Source organism: Vespa mandarinia, chromosome 17 (genome assembly GCF_050613455.1).
Source record: "Vespa mandarinia isolate Hongniang chromosome 17, ASM5061345v1, whole genome shotgun sequence".
NCBI lineage: Eukaryota > Metazoa > Arthropoda > Insecta > Hymenoptera > Vespidae > Vespa > Vespa mandarinia.
The window spans coordinates 1205001-1222500 of NC_140826.1; the positions used below are offsets into that span (position 1 = coordinate 1205001).

The 17500-nt window shown below is 25.6% G+C and overlaps 1 protein-coding gene across 2 annotated transcripts in view; it reads right to left on the minus strand.

Annotated features, from left to right (window-relative positions):
• LOC118449858 (uncharacterized) overlaps positions 1-17500 on the minus strand; it is a 280468-nt gene that overhangs the window by 75986 nt on the left and 186982 nt on the right. For both annotated transcript variants that reach the window (XM_085662142.1, XM_085662143.1), the window contains one exon: positions 11956-12158. In XM_085662142.1, coding sequence (XP_085518268.1) covers positions 11956-12158 — 203 coding nt within the window. The remainder of the gene's footprint in view (positions 1-11955; positions 12159-17500) is intronic.

A 17500-nucleotide genomic window follows, 5' to 3' on the forward strand; every position in this document is an offset into this window, starting at 1 on the left:
GATAAATGAAGATTTTTTATCTCTCTATTAAAGAAAGAAAAAAAAAATATATATATATATATATATATCTTTGTATATGCGCATGTATATAAAAGTATTTCATAGAGAAAATTAAGATATAATTCTTTCTTTCTTTTCTCTTTTGTTTTTTTTTTATCCAACAAAAAAATGAATTTCAAACATATCTTATTATAATATTATATATCGAACATGTTATATTATAATATATCAGATATATGAATTTTTAATTATCCATAAAAGATAAGATATATATATATATATTATAATTCGATATTACTATGAATTAATTATCTTGTAAGTTACAATAATGCCAATAGAATTAACACATTGATCTTACAAAGTGACAAGTGAAGCTTTTATATCAAGAAAAAAGAAAAAAAAAATATATATGGGCGCGCGCGCGCGTGTGCATGTGCGTATGCGATTATGCGTATGTGTGTAAAAAAATATTTCTACAGAGAGGTAAAATTTAATATTTCCTTTCTTTATTTCTTTCTGTTCTGTTCGTTTCCTTTCTTTTTTCTATTTCGTCGAAACAACAAATGCATTGTTATCCACCACTCACATCCCCTCCCTACCCCGTGAACATGGTTAACGTTTAGAAAAATAACTTTGACGATATTGTTCTTTTTTTCATAAGATCTTTTATAGTAGCCCTATTTTTATTATTTTTTCTTTATTATTTTTTTTTTTTGTTCTTGTTTCCATTTCGCGAATACCCACACGAAAATATACGTAAATATGCGTGTTTCTCTAAGTACATACATACGTACGTACATGAAAGTACGTGAGTGACTACTATACCGTACATGCAAACTCGTATTTCCTGTTGCGGTGAACGTTCAAAGTCTCTCGGGTTTCTCGTACCAACCCCAACCGCACGATTTCAAACGTTATGAACTCTGTTTTGTTCTGCGGTAATATCGCTCCGCCATCCTCGAATTCGAAGGTCTTACGAGGTACAGTTTTGCCGGAAACGAGACGTTCGGTAATATTCCTCGATACATCGTGTTAGTTGTACGAATAAAACCTCAACAACGTATTTCAAACTAATAATAGATCTATTTCAACGAAGTGAAAATTAGAGAAAAAAAAAATATATATATATATTTAATTATTATAAATATTTTAATTAATATATATATTAACGTTAATCAAATTAAATCTTTCAAAAAGAAATTCAATATTAATGCGAGAGATATTAAATATATTGATATCTTTAGAATTAATCTTCGATTGGTATTAGAATATTAGAATTGGAATTTTTTTTTTATTTTTTTTTTAATCTTAAATCTTTTCCTCTTTTTTTTCTATTTTTTTCTTTTTTTATTCGGATTAAATATATCTAGAAAAAAAATATATATATATATATTGATATTAATCCATTAAATCTTTCAAAAAGAAATTCAATATTAATGCGAGAGATATTAAATATATTGATATCTTTATGATTAATCTTCGATTGGTATTAGAATATTAGAATTGGAAAGAGATATTTTCTTTTTCTTTTTATTATTATTTTTTTTTTTTTTTATTTTAATCAAATCTTTTCCTCTTTTTTTCTGTCTTTTTCTTTTTTTATTCGGATTAAATATATTTAGAAAAAAAAAATATATATATATATATTGATATTAGTCCATTAAATCTTTCAAAAAGAAATTCAATATTAATGCGAGAGATATTAAATATATTGATATCTTTATGATTAATCTTCGATTGGTATTAGAATATTAGAATTGGAAAGAGATATTTTCTTTTTCTTTTTATTATTATTTTTTTTTTTTATTTTAATCAAATCTTTTCCTCTTTTTTTCTGTCTTTTTCTTTTTTTATTCGGATTAAATATATTTAGAAAAAAAAATATATATATATATATTGATATTAGTCCATTAAATCTTTCAAAAAGAAATTCAATATTAATGCGAGAGATATTAAATATATTGATATCTTTATGATTAATCTTCGATTGGTATTAGAATATTAGAATTGGAAAGAGATATTTTTTTCTTTTTCTTTTTATTATTATTTTTTTTTTATTTTAATCAAATCTTTTCCTCTTTTCTTTTCTTTTTTTATTCGAATTAAATAGAATTTCGAAGAATAATAATATTGGAATAATTTTCGATCGGACAAATTGTGATATTGGAAAGATTGTTTTAGGTTTACTTTGCATTTGTTTTTTCTTTTCTTTTCTTTTATTTTTTTTATTTTTTTTATTTTTTTAATTAAATTAAATATAATATGAGAGATAATATATCGGATTAGAACAATTTTATATTTGGTAAGAGATATTTTTATCTCAAATTTTTTTCACGTCTCTACATTAAATATAAATTGAAAAGATACTGATATTATCGGATTAATTTTGGATTAGAAAAATTGTAGAATTAGAGAGAAATTTTTTTTTTGTTTTTTTTGTTTTTTTTTTTTTTCATATTTGAGTCAAACAAATATTAAAATCGATAAGAGGTATGTTATGGTAAAAAAATTTTTTATAAATTAAAATACAATTTAAATAATACTAAAATTAGAATAACTTTGAATTAGAAAAATTGGAAGATTATAGAAAGAAATTAATTCGATTGAAATTTTTCTTTCTAAAGATAGTAATTTTATATTGAAATCGTTAAAATATAATACGTATAGACAATGAACAAATGATAAGATATTTATATGATAATAAGGGTAGGTGAGGGGTGGAGAATAAGAAGAGATACTCTTCGTATCTGAAATTATGCAAAAAAGAGGAAAAGATAGTAAAATCTTTTCTACTTTTCATTTCTTGCGCTCTCTATCCATCTATCTATCTATCTATCTATCTATCTATCTATCTATCTATCTATCTATCTATCTATCTATCTATCTCTTTCTTTCTTTCTTTCTCACTATGTTTTACCATAAGACTTTGAGTTCAGAAGTTTGTCGGCGACGTGCCACATCTCATCCTCTTTAGGATCAAATTGAAAGCGTCGGCAACGATAATCTCCTTTTTTTCCCGATCCTCTCTCCCTCCTACTATAGTGCCATCCCTCTTACGTGCGACGCTCTTGTCCAGATTCGAGGAAAACGCGAATGGAATATGAAATCGTTTCACGTAAACTGCAAAACGTTAAGTTTTCACAACTTTTCCCTTTGTTGATCTTTCTTCGTCGCTCGTGTCGCACGATAATATGATTATGAAAGAAAAATTTAATAGAATAAATGTTTGGACCGTTTTGAAATGTTTGAAATGTTTGAAATGTTTTTCTGCCACAGTTTCTTTTTTTACCCCTACCCAGATTTTCTTTTTTTTTTCATTTGCTTTTTTCCCCTTTTTTTGCTCTTTTTTTTTTCTTTTTTTCTTTAAATCAACTTTCTCTTCTTTCATTATCCTTATTATTTTTATCGATCATTATCGATAACGCTTGTTAATTGTTATTCACTGATCTATTTCGTTATTTAGAAATAATCATTGCAAATGTTTTTTTTTTCCTAATTTTTAATCATCACAGTTTAGAATAATAGTTGATTTCTTTTTATAATGTTTAATTAAGATTGAATAGATGAAAGGAATCGATTTATTAATTTTATTAATAGTTTATTTATAATTATTAATTTAATATTGGACTGTGTCAGTAATTAAGTATTGTTATTTATTTAACTTCATTGTTACTAAATAATAGTAAATTTCTTTTATTTTATTTTTTTTTTTTTTTTAATTTTTGCATTGATCAAATTCTTTAATCCTTCATTTTTTAGATATCATTTATGGATAAGAAATACGAAGAAGTTTTTAATTTTAATAATATTATATTTATAATATTGTTATTATTTCCATCAAATCATTTGCAAATTTTCTTTTCAATTTTGTATGTAAATTAGAAAAAAAAAAAGGAAAAAATGATGGAGATTTATTTTCATTATTTTTCGTTACGAGAAAATACAAAGTGTCTTTCTAATACTTTTTTTTTTTTTTTTTTTTTCTATTTATTTTTCGTAATATAATAGTTTAATATAGCTTGTTTATTATACGATAATTTAAATTTCTACATCGACGAGCCGTTAAGTACAGGCTAAAGGGAAATTGGCGATTCGATCGAACGTGACGTTGTTATCGAGGTTCGAAAAAGAAAGAAAAGAAGAAAAAAGAAAAAAAAAAAAAATAAATAAATATCCAAGAAAAAGTTGATTTTTTCTTTTTTTTTTTAAGTTCGTTAAAAGGATTTCAAATTATTTCGTTTATTTTGTAATAGTTCACTTTGAAGACATTAATTTTCCTTTGATTTTTGCAGAACTTTATATAATTTCTTTTGTTTTTTTAATTTTTTTTTTTTTTTTTTTTTTTTTTTTTTTTTTTTTTAAATATTTATCCAAATTGAAATTGTATCGAACTTAATGCGTAAAAAAATTTTTCAAATTATTCGCTTGGCCGAATTCGTTTTTTCAAAATAATAACTCGACTTTTTTTCAAAACAAATTCGAAGTTAGTCGAGTTATTATTTGTAGATTCACGTAGAAATAATTTGATTAATTGATTAATTGATCTTCCTTTATCCTTTCATCGAATTGTATTATTTCTTTTATGTCTCAAAAGTAACGCATAAAATTAAATAATCAATTTTCCTTTATTTTCAAGTGTAATTATATTCTGTGTACATATATTTGCAAATTTCCTTTTTAAGTTTTAATGTAAATTAGTAAAAAAAAAAAAAAAAAAAAAAAAAAATGATAGAAATTTATTTTCATTGTTTCTCGTTATGAGAAAGTACGAAGTAATTTTCTAATTTTTTTTCTTTTTTTTTTCATTTTTATATATTTATATGTATATATTTTTATTTATTTATATGCGTATATTTTTTTTGTATTAAATTGGTTTTGGTTTTTTTTTCATTTTTTTTTTTTTATGTATACGTTTGACAATGTTTTTATAAATTTTAACGATAGAAATCGTTCAATATGAATTCAGAGAAATATGATCTATGGATCATAGAAAGTACCTTTCTATCTTTTTTTTTCTTTTTATTTATTTTTATATATTTTTATTTATCTATCTATATATATATATATATAAATTTTTTTTATTTATTTATATGTATATATTTTTTTTTCTATATTTAAATTCATATTAAAATCGATCTTTGTCGAATAGAATATTTATCAAACATTAAGTTCGTTATCTCGAATATATATATATATATATATATATATATATATATATATATATATATATAAATATATATATATTAGAAAAACGTTGATTCAGTGTTGAACGAACGAATGGAATAAATACGATAATGATTGAATATCAACTTTTGTTATATATTAAAGCTCTTTAATTTAATATACCCTAATGCCTATGATAAACTCTCGATACGAAGTTCGAGTTAATAGCGTGAGCAAGAAGATAATAATTTCTTATATGAACTCTTCAAAGTGTATAGAAGACTAGAACAAGAAAACAAGTTAACAAGTGTAACAATATGAAAATGTACTTGTTAGTGTGTACTCGCTTCGAGTACTTTACTGATTTTCTTCATAGCTAACTATGCAGAGTTACCATGCCATAACAAGCGCGTGCGCTTATAATCTTGAAAGCAATATTCGTAAGGCGATAGAAAGAGGAGACAGAGACGAAAAGAAAGAAAGAGAGAGAGAGAGAGAGAGAGAGAGGGGGAGAGGGAGGGAAAGGAGGGGGTGGTTGAGAGAGGAAGAAACAGAGTTTCAGGTCGCGTTTGTAGTACATTCAATGCACAAAGCCATAATTTCGAATTTTTCGAAGCTTTCATCTCGAAGAATGAAAAGAAATGACGTTATAAAAATGGCTCTTTTAAAAAACAACGAAAGAATAATATAAAACGAAAATGAATAAATAAATAAATAAATGAATAAAAAGGAAAAGCATAGCGATAAAGGATGATAAGATGCAATTTCTTGATCTTTATATTTATGTTTTTTTTTTTCTTTTTCCTTTTTTCTTTTTGTCTATTTTCCTTTTTTGAGATTACGTCGATTCAAAAAACAGATTCCAATCCTCTTCTACCGTTGAAAAAATATATTTCTATCTATTTTTTCTTTTTTCTTCTTTCTCTCTCTCTCTCTCTCTCTCTCTCTCTCTCTCTCTCTCTCTCTCTCTCTCTCCCTTTTTCTTTTCCTTTTTTTGCCTGAGACGATATTGTTATTATTCTAATCATTATGAAAATTAAGATTTTATTTTATTATTAAAATAAATTTTACTGTTAATCGAATAAGAATTTACGAGAAGGTTGAAAAAAATATTTTGAGTTTACTATACATATATACTATATATATATATGTATATATATATATAAACATATATAGTGTATATAATACATAAAATATATATAGAATATAAAATAGAATACATATAGTATATTTTATTTTATATATATAAATATATTATTTTATATACATAAAATATATATATATATAGAAAATAAAATAGAATACATATATGTATATATATATATATATTTTCAGTTTTAGATAATATTTTTCTTTCCTTTCCTTTTCTTTTCCTCTTTTTTATTATCTCTAACCATGGAAAGTATTTACTTATTGTTTAATAAGATTTTTGTTATTGTTGTTATTGTTATTATTAGTATTATTATTAAAATATATATATATATATATATATATGTATGTTATGTATCTTAGGAGAAGTAACGATATAAGAATTATCCTTTTGTATTCTTTTTGGATTAGGTGAGAAAGCTCGCATATTGTTCGTGCTTGATAGAAAATAGAGTATCCCTTGGAGATTGCATTCTTTCTCTCGATGTACATCTCGTTTTTCTCGAAAGAATAATCGCAAGAAGATACATCGTTGCTATCGAGAATTTTGAAAAGGAGTGTAAAGGATTTGAAAAAAGGAAAGAAAGAAAAAAGAGACAGACAGACAGACTGAGAGAGAGAGAGAGAGAGAGAGAGAGAGAGAGAGAGAGAGAAAGAGAGAGAATGAAAAGATAACGTACCATCCTATGAACTCTAACGTTTTCCAGTTTTTTTTTTTTTTTCTTTCTCTCTTTCTCTCTTTTTCTTTTACTCTGTATCTTTATCTCTCCAATGAAAAACATAAATCACGATGAAAATTGAATTTCTGGATATTTCTTTCACGATAAACAATCCTAAGATAACACCAGGAGAAGTGGTTCCATATTTTAAGGAAGCTTTGAACCTCGCAACCATCCGAAACCCACTCTTCACCCACACTTCCCCCTTTTCACGATTGTAATACAGTCGAGAATAATACACTCTCGAATATACATTCGCATTTGATAATGTATTTTTAATATAGATGGATATTATAAATATATTTTTCGATAAATTATTATTGATATGATAATAACGATGGATAATATTTTTCTTTTTTTTTTTTTTTTTTTTTTTTTCTTTTTTCTCTTCTTTCTACGTTCTACCATCGAAAATATTTACTTATTGTTTGACAAAATTATTATTATTATTATTATTATTATTATTATTATTATTATTATTATTATTATTATTATCGTCGTGAAAAAAATAATTAGAGAAATAAATTTTTGATATTAATGATGTCGTTCAATTATACGTTTATTTTCTACGTACATCTGTCATGATGATAATTGATGTCCATTATCAAAAGTTCCGAGATATCACCAGAAGAAATTCTATCATAAAGGAGTAAGTAGAAGTTACGTTAGTATAGTATACACGTTCGTTCTCTCGACAGTATCCAAGGCTTTCTTCGAGTTCATAGTTGACGCTAGGAAGGATAACAATGTAGTGTATCCACGAAGATTGCATTCTCTCTTTTCTCTCTCTCTCTCTCTCTCTCTCTCTCTCTCTCTCTCTCTCTCTTTTCTCCCTGTCTGTCTCTTTCTTTCTTTTTCTAGGATTTTCCTTTTACTGTAATATCGATCTCAGTCGAAGATACATATCAAAGATATCACGTAGCTTGGATAAGAAAAGACTAAAAATAGCGATGGGTTCGAGCGATCGTAATCAATTTCATAAAAGGAAAAATATAAATTCTCGAATAAACAATTTCAATTGTCTATTTGATATTGTTCATTGGTATGGTTTTTTTTTTTTTTTTTTTTTTTTTTTTCAAAGAAAAATTTGTCCCGTTTATTATACGTATATGATGCAAATCAAAAATTTCATCAAAGTTACTAATAAACGTTGTTTTTGATTTTCTTTTTTTTTTTTTTCTTTTTTATGTATGACGTTTGAAATATGTTTGACAATGTTTTTATAAATTATCATACAATAGAAATCATTGAATATGGATGTACGATAAAGTATTGTTTTTAATTATGGATGTTTCTTAAATGTAATATATAAATGATTGAAATGATATTTTATGCTATTTATAGATACGATGTTTTGTTTGATTGAAAATTTAATTAGACGAGTTGTATGGAAAAATTAAAAAAGAAAATTTTCATTCTAAAAATTCAGAACGTTTCGAAAGATTTTCGATCATTGATGAAGAACAAATTAAAATTAAAATAATAATCGAAAATTTTATACACGAAATATTAGATATATAAAAATTACTATATTTACGTGTATTTTAATAAAATTAAATTAAATAATCAAAACGAACTCTTCTCTATTAAGTTAATATCCATCTATTAATACAAATATTAATCTATAATTATTAATCTTCGGATATGGAATAATATAATTGATTTTATGGTAGAAAAATAAAATGAAAAAAAAAAAAAAATATATATATATATATAAGTATGAAAATATATGAATGAAAGATCAATATAATTTAATAAATGTAATCAAAATAGATCGATACTACTAAATATAATAATAATTACTTTTAAATTTAATTAAGACTTAGAAGTATCAAACTATTGAGAATAACTAATGCATCATACAATTTCGATAGTAATCGATAGTAATTCGATAGTAAATTTATCAAAAATTATCGTATAACACGTGCATTTAATAAATCTGAATTATTAATATTAATTGAATTACTAAATTTTGTTTATGAATGAAATATATATATATATATATATATATATATATATATACATATATATATATATATATATATATATATATATACATATATATCAGAAAAAAATCATATATATAAAAGTATATGAATGAAAGACCTTGACAAAATTGATAAATGTAGTCAGAATAGATCAGTACTTCTAAATATTATTATTAATATGGATACTTTCTAAATCTAATCAAGACTGGACTTAAATATTTTTAATTATTACCACAAAATTTCACTGTGAATATAATGTAATATATATTTTTTTTCCAAAAAAGAAATATATATATATATATATATATGTGTGTGTGTGTGTGTGTATTTATTTATTTATTTATTTGTTTGTTTATTTTCAAAAAAAAAATCTATTTAAAGATAATAAATTTAACGATAACCACCATAAGAGATATCTTTCAAGATACGTTCAAACCCATCGCTAGAATCTAAGGAATAACATTGTTATCCTTTGGCAAACTCCGTGGATCTTTCTCACGATTATCCAACAAAAAGATTCAAAAAAGATTGTTAGGTGCAACCATCGCCATCGTCGTCGTCTTCGTCGTCGTCGTTCGAATGGTTTTGTTGGTAAACTCGATATCCTACGATTCGGAAGATGAATTACATCGAAATCGTTTCGAATGATAGGAGCTTTTCGATCGGTACGAAATCGAGCATCGAACTTTCGAACGTCGATTTTCTTGACGATTATTTTCTTTGAACGCATGCGCATACGTACACATAAACACATACATACACGTGCACATCCAACATCACCTTTAGTAACCTCCGTTAAGGAAACGGCAAGAAGAGAGAGAGAGAGTGAGAGGGAGGGAGGGAAAGAGGAGAGAGAGAGAGAGTGAGAGGGAGGGAGGGAAAGAGGAGAGAGAGAGAGAGTGAGAGGGAGGGAAACACCTTTGGAAAAGTGGAAGAAGGAAGCTCCGTTGGTTTTCGTACTGGTGGGTCTTGCAAGATTGATTGCATCGAATCTCGCGTGTACGGTCGACGGAAGAATCCTTAAGATCTCCTGTACCACTTTAGGGAATACAACGGTTGTGCTTTGCAAACCTGCTTTGAAAGATTTTTCTATTCTTTTTCTATGAAGTTCGGACCGATTTTTACTAACGTTTTCTTTAGTTATTTCTATTTTTTTTTGTTCTTTCTTTTTTCTAAGTAACGCGTCTCTTTTTCTTTTTTTTTTTTTTCTCTTTTCTTTTATCCATCGGTTATACCTCCTTCTTGTCTACTTCGGAGATTTTCAAAGGATCATGAAAATCCTGGCATTTTGTCTATTTTCTTTTTGTTTTTTTTTTTCTGGATATCTTCCTAGTGTAAAGGTTCTTGTTTCTTCATATATGTAACGATTGATTCTAGTTATGTGTTAAAATAATGTATTACGCGAAAAATTTGTACTTTGTTATGACAACGAATCAACCAAGTACAAAGCGTCTGTTAAAATTATTTATTTATTTATTTATTTATTTATTTATTTATCTTTTTTTCTTTTTTTTTTTCTTTTTTCTTTTTCTTTTTTTCCTTTTTTTCTCCATACTCTTAACCCTCTCTCGAATTAAATGGAGATATATTCGTGGATATTTATAATTTTTTTTTGTAACATATTTATAAAACAACGGTCGGTTGGAATTAAAATCATATTTAGTAAAAAAAAAAAAATAAAAAAAAATAAAAAAAAAATCCAGCTACTATGCATCGTTTACGAGATAATAGGCATTTTAATTGGTTGAATGAAAGATTCATACTTCATTGCGATATGTATATATATATATATATATATATATATATATATATATATATATATTTCATCCTATAAAAATAAATTATTTACAAATTTAACAAATCGTGTATTTTAAAAAGTTGATAAAAAGAGCGATCCTGTTTTATTGTTCCTTTAAAGGTATTATGTAGTCTGATGATTATTTTTGAAATTGTACGAAAAACTTCTTGATTGTATGCCTTTAATTAATACGCTTTTTTTTTGTTCATTTTTTAAATTAATATTTAAACTAATATTTTTACTATTTATTAATATTTTTTTTTATTAATATTTTTAATTTATTTAATTAATATTCAAGTTATTATTTTTAATTGAATATTTATATTAATTTCCAATTAGTACATTTTTTTTTCTTTTTCTTTTCTTTTCTTTTTTTTTTTCATTAGTATACTTTTAATTTGTACGCGCTTAAAGATACTCTGATTATCTCGTAAACAATTTTTATTATAAACGATCACTATTATATAATTATGGAAGAAAAAAGAAATAAAAAAAAAAAATTGTAGATATCCATCTAAAAAAAAAAAAAAAAAAAAAAAAAAAAATAAAAGGAAGTAAAAAAAAACTATGTCGATCTTCGTAACTCGTAAGGGTCACGAGTTAAAAAAAAAAAAAAGAAAAATGAAAAAAAAAATTGCATCTAGTAGCTATCTAAAATTCGTAAAAATTTCTCTTTTATTAAATTATTATGTAACTTGAATCAATCGTGCAATATTCACTCGACTTTTTTTACTGGCACATTTTATATCACATTTCCTGTGTAAAATGTAACAACGACCATTACGAATATTGGGTGGAAGAATTTTTTTTATTTCTGATTTTATGCTGTGATTAAATAACGTGAGATTATTATTAATTCCTTTTTTTCTTTTTCTTTTTCTTTTTCTTTTTTTTCTTTTTTTTCTTTTTTTTTTTTTTTACGTTTGATACCCATATAGAAATTAATAACATACGTGTTACATGATTGATTTTCAATATTTTATTTAATAATTCGATTAACGAAATATGATTGATATTGAGACACCCTATACAAATTAAATTATAAAATATTTATATTAGTAATATGCTTATGATTCTTATTTAGACATCACTTTGTATAAATTAAATTATAGAATATTTATATTCGTAATGTGCTTACATCGAGATGTATACCAAGTTGTGGAAATGTTTGTATTTTGGGATCGTTATCTGGTACGTATCGGAAAAATTCATGTTCGTCCTTGTACCATTTGACAGAATAAAGACCAGCACCACCCAAAAGTCGCCATTCGCATCTTAATTCGATTGTGGTACCTTCCTCGGCTTCTCTTGGCATTTTTATTTCGACTTTGATGTCGCCACCTAAAACAGAAATATTCGTTATTTATTGATTTAATTAAAATATTGATTATAATATATTATTACGTTAATGTTATTAGAAAAATATTCGACAGAATTACGACGTTAGAAAATAATCTATTTTCTTCATTCAATTTCATGAAAATTAATATTAAAAATTAATACGATCGTATTAAATTGTATATATATATATATATATATATTGTGTAAAAAATTTTAATTTGAAAAATTTAATGAAACAAAAGTAAGAGTCTAAAGAAGGGATTTAAAAAAATTTCATGAAAATTTTATCAACCAATACAATAAATTTAAAAATTAAAAGGACGAATATTTGAGTTTGACAAAATTTACGATGAGAATCATTATGAGAAAATTTATAATGAGAATCATATTAATCGACGAATCAATATGAGAAATTAATACATTTAAAAATGTGAGTTTAAAAGAATCGATAAAATCAATGGAACAATCAATGAGTTGTATGAAATGCAAAAGGAAAAAATTAAAAATCAATACGACAAGAAAATAAATTTAAAAAAATCACGGCGAGGGTGTTAAATCAACAAAACCAAATTGAAAATTTCATCGATGAATTGTACGAAATGTCGAAAAAAGAAAGAAAGAAAGAAAAAAAAAAAAGAATTAAAATTCAATAAGAGAAAAATTTTAATTCGAACGATCGATGAAAATGAAAATGAAAATGAAAATGAAAAAAAAAAGAAAATAAAAAGAAAAAAAAAAAAGAAAAGAACGAGTTTTACGAACATAACATAATTCGATAGATTAGAAATTATGAAGTAAAAAAAAAAAAAAAAAAAGCAGAAAAATGAAAAAAAAAGAAGAAGAAGAAGAGAAAAAAAACTGATAACGTTTAAAGTATAAAACGTTTCATTGTTTATTTCTTTCGTTAGAAATGTTTTTTATCTCAGCAAAGAGATAAAATGTATACTTGGTCATGTTTTTTTAACGTTTATTCGCCAAGCATTAAACTACTCTGCCATAAAGATGACTTTAACTTATACGAAAATTATAATAAATTTTCCAACGAGGACCGTGATTTTTCCTAGCATAGACCGAAGTAGAGACATCTCTATTTCTCTCTATCTCTCTCTCTCTCTCTCTCTCTTTCGCGCGCGCGACACTTTAATCTCCGAGGACTATGCCGTTCCCTTCCTCTCTTCCTCCCTCCTTCCCTCCCACCCTTCCTTCCTCCCTTCCTCCTTCCTACCTTCCCGTAATACGAGCAGCCCCTCTTCGCTTATAATTTCGGGCGAGCGTGCAAACACAGGCCTGACTTACGCAACTTAATCTCGACTCTGTAATTTCAGCTAGGAAAGCATACGTACAAACGTACAAATGTACAAGCGTACAAACGTACAAACGTATGCATGTACATGTGTAAATGTGTATGTACATATGTTCATTCATTCGTTCATTCGTTCATTCGTTCATTCGTTCGTTCGTTCATTCGTTCGTTCGTTCATTCGTTCATTCGTTCGTTCGTTCGTTCGTTCGTTCGTTCGTTCGTTCGTTCGTACGTTCGTTCGTTCGTGCTCATCATCCTTGCCACTTGCCATTCCAATTTTGTTAATTCGTATCCACCAAATTAGAACGTTATTATACGAAACGCTATCGTCGTTCTTATTTTATCTGAATTATGAAAGCTCTCGTTGCTACCTAATTCATTTACTTCTTCCACTTCTTTTTTGTTTTTATTTTTTTTTATTTTAAATTTTCGAATATAATAATAAATAATTATTTATATAAATTAATAAAGGAAAGAGAGAGACAGAGAGAGAGAGAGAGAGAGAGAGAGAGAGAGAGAGAGAGAGAGAGAGAGAGAGAGTGGATATATGTGTGTATGCGTGTGTGCATGCGTTGACAGTCAATTAATTTTTGACAATGATCAAAAGATATACGTACAATTAAGAGAGAAAAAAAAAAGAAAGTAACAACAATAAGAATAACAATATTTGTCAGTATTTGTTCATTATGTTTTTTTTATTAAAATTTTTTCTTTCTTTTTTTTTCTTTTTTTTTTTTTTTCTTATCATCAGAACTTTTTTAACATGAACTTTTCATGTCAACGTATCAAGCGTTAGGAATTTTCATTGATAAATTTCTTACATTAAACGGGAATTGAGAAAGTTTTTGATTTTCAAAATCGTAATATGAGAATGATATTTTTTTCTTTTTTTTTTTTTTTTTTTTTTTTTTTCAAAAGTTAAGATCGATGCCAACGATGTGGATATATGGAAGTGGTGGTGCTAATTTGGAGAATGTCGGAACTAACTGAGAAACCATTCGCAGTTGCCCTCGCAATTGCTCTTAAAGCTTCCACAGATGAGGAAATTGTAGAGGTGCTGACATTAAGTACACACACTCGTACTTGCTTGACCGTGTCGTCGAAGGTCCATCGAGTAGATATATAGTAGGCAAACTAGCACAGTTGGATTAGCTCTTTGGCTTAGGATCATCCAAATTACAAACGTTTGATGTCTCATTCATAGGCATACTCCTGAGTTCATGTATATCGATTAAATCATTTGCTGAAGTGTAGTGAGCGAATTACGTCGTGATCATTTGTTAAATGAGGTGATAAAGAAATAAAACGAAACGAAATACAAAAAAAGAAAAAAGAAAAAAAAAGAATGGATGAAAGATAAAGAATAAATCGTCCATTGAGTTGTATAGAATTTTTTTTCTTTTTTTTTCTTTTTTTCTTTTTTTCCTTTTTTTTTTTTTCTTTGTAAATTAATAAATTTTAAGCGCCATTCTCTTTAAAAATAATCATTATTGTTGAACGTAAAAATTACACACGTATAATAAAATATTTCATGGATCAATGAATTTCCAATGCGTGTATTAATGTATCGTATTGATTAATTAATTTACTTAAGTGGATGGAATTAAAATCGCTATAATATAGATAAATGGGAGAGTAAAGTGTGATATAGAGAAATAAAACAAAACAAAAAACAAACAAAAAAAAATAAATAAATTGTTCGTTGAAAAATTAATAACATTTTCTTTTTTTCTTTTTTTTACGTTTTCCCCTTTCTAAGACATCGGTATAAAGATATTAATAATAGAATAAATTTATTTATCAATGAAAATTAGATTTTATTACATTTTCTTGGATTAATGTGAAAAAATTGTTATCACTATAAACATGTAAATCCATTTACGCGAGAAATTATTATAATAATAATAATTACATCAAACGAATAGATAATAGAGTAATTCATACATCAATGAATTAAATTCACTTTATAGGTTGTAAATATGTTTTGGTATAGTTAATAGAAATAAAAAAAAATTGTTATTGTTCTAAATGTGTAAGAGTTATATGGATATATTAATAACACGTAATATCGTATAAAATGAATAATAGAATAATTCATGGATCAATGAATTAGAATATGCGTATTGTATTGTTATTATAATACATATCACGATTAGTTCAATTATGATACATTGGAATAAACATATATATTTACACGTGGTTGTATAATTTTCTTTAATTATAATATTACGTCATTAAACGTATTATTACGTTTACAATAATCTCATATATTGATCTCTGTTATAATATTGTATTATATCGATAAAAGATTTCCTTTTTCTTTTTTTTTTTCTTTTTTTTTTTCATTTATTTATTCATTTATTTATTTAATATTTTAACATAAAAGTGATATCTTCGCGTTTATATTATGAACGATATGTGACAGATTAGATTAAATAAATTTAAATCAAAAATCATTTCAATTGTCCAATGGAAGAACTTCTCTCTCTCTCTCTCTCTCTCTCTCTCTCTCTCTCTCTCTCTCTCTCTCTCTCTCTCTCTCTCTTGTACGGGGTAAAAGTCGATATTACGAATTGTCATGACATTTCGTGAAATTAGCCTAACCGCGACGTCAGACACAGCTGTTTCCTGTATCACGTTGAACGTTTACGTTTTTCAATCTTTCTATCCCTTTCTCTCTCTCTCTCTCCCCCGCCCCTCCCTCTTTCTCTTTCTCTCTTTCTCTTTTTCTTTTTCTTATCTATCTTGTCTCCTCTTTTCATCGTTTTTCCTTTATTGACCTTTACTGACATCCTCCATCGAACACACACACACATACGTATATATACACACGCACATATATATACACTTCAATCGTTTCTCTTCATCCTTGTTGCAATTTCCGTCGTTATGGCGAGCTCGTCGTTACTTTGCCAATGCAGCTTGACGTCTCACAACCATGCTTTCTCTATTCACGTCATCGTTTAATTTCTCAAGTACACCTGACGCATCGGGAAACTCCTTTAAAACCCTTGCAAAACTTTTCGCTAAAGTATCGAATCGGTACTTTGCATCTTCGATCGTGTCACGATTATCTTTCGATCGAAATAGATAAATCGTATACCATCTATCTATCTATTTATCTATCTATTTATATATCTATATATATATATATATATATATATATATATATATCTGTTTGATCGATTAAACGGATGGAAAATCGATTAACGATACATTTTTCGAAACTTCTCATTTATTCGTTGAATATAAAATATCTATGAATATTTTATCCAATAAAAAAAGATACGAAATTTATTTCGATTAAAAGTAAAACTATATATACGAGTGAAGGAAAATTTGAAAAATATAAATTATTATGAATTAGGATTAGATGACGTATAATGTTTTTCGTAATTTTAAAATGATCAAATAAATGATATATAACGTCATATCTAATATATTCGTCTAAATCTAATTTGTTTTTACTTTATACGCTTTAACTTATGTTTATATATTTTTGAAAAAGGAAAAAGAGAGAGAAAAAGTTTGTTTGATGTGATGGAATATGTATAATAGTATGATATTAATATATAGCAATCTTACACATACACACATACACACACACACACATACATATATATATATGTATTCGTATGTGTGATCATATATAATTTCTATATTAACTAAATAAAAAATTAGATTATTAAGGTCAATTTTTCTCAACGAACTAATTCCTCATCTCTTATTTAACAAGTTGTAATCTTTCATATATAAATGAAATGAAATCCTGTTAAATAATATTACCGTTATCGTTATTAAGTAGATAGATATTAACTAGAATTAAAAAAAAAGTTCACACAAATACATCTTCATAATATATATACATTCCAATTAAATATATGTTTCGTTTAAATTAATCAAATATCATTATTGAATAAACAAATATTTATTATGATTAAAAAATTCACAAACTTTACGATTAAAAAAGACACAGCTGTAAAACTTTATATATTATAAATCCCTTACGTATTTGTTCTATTTGATAATAAATAAATTT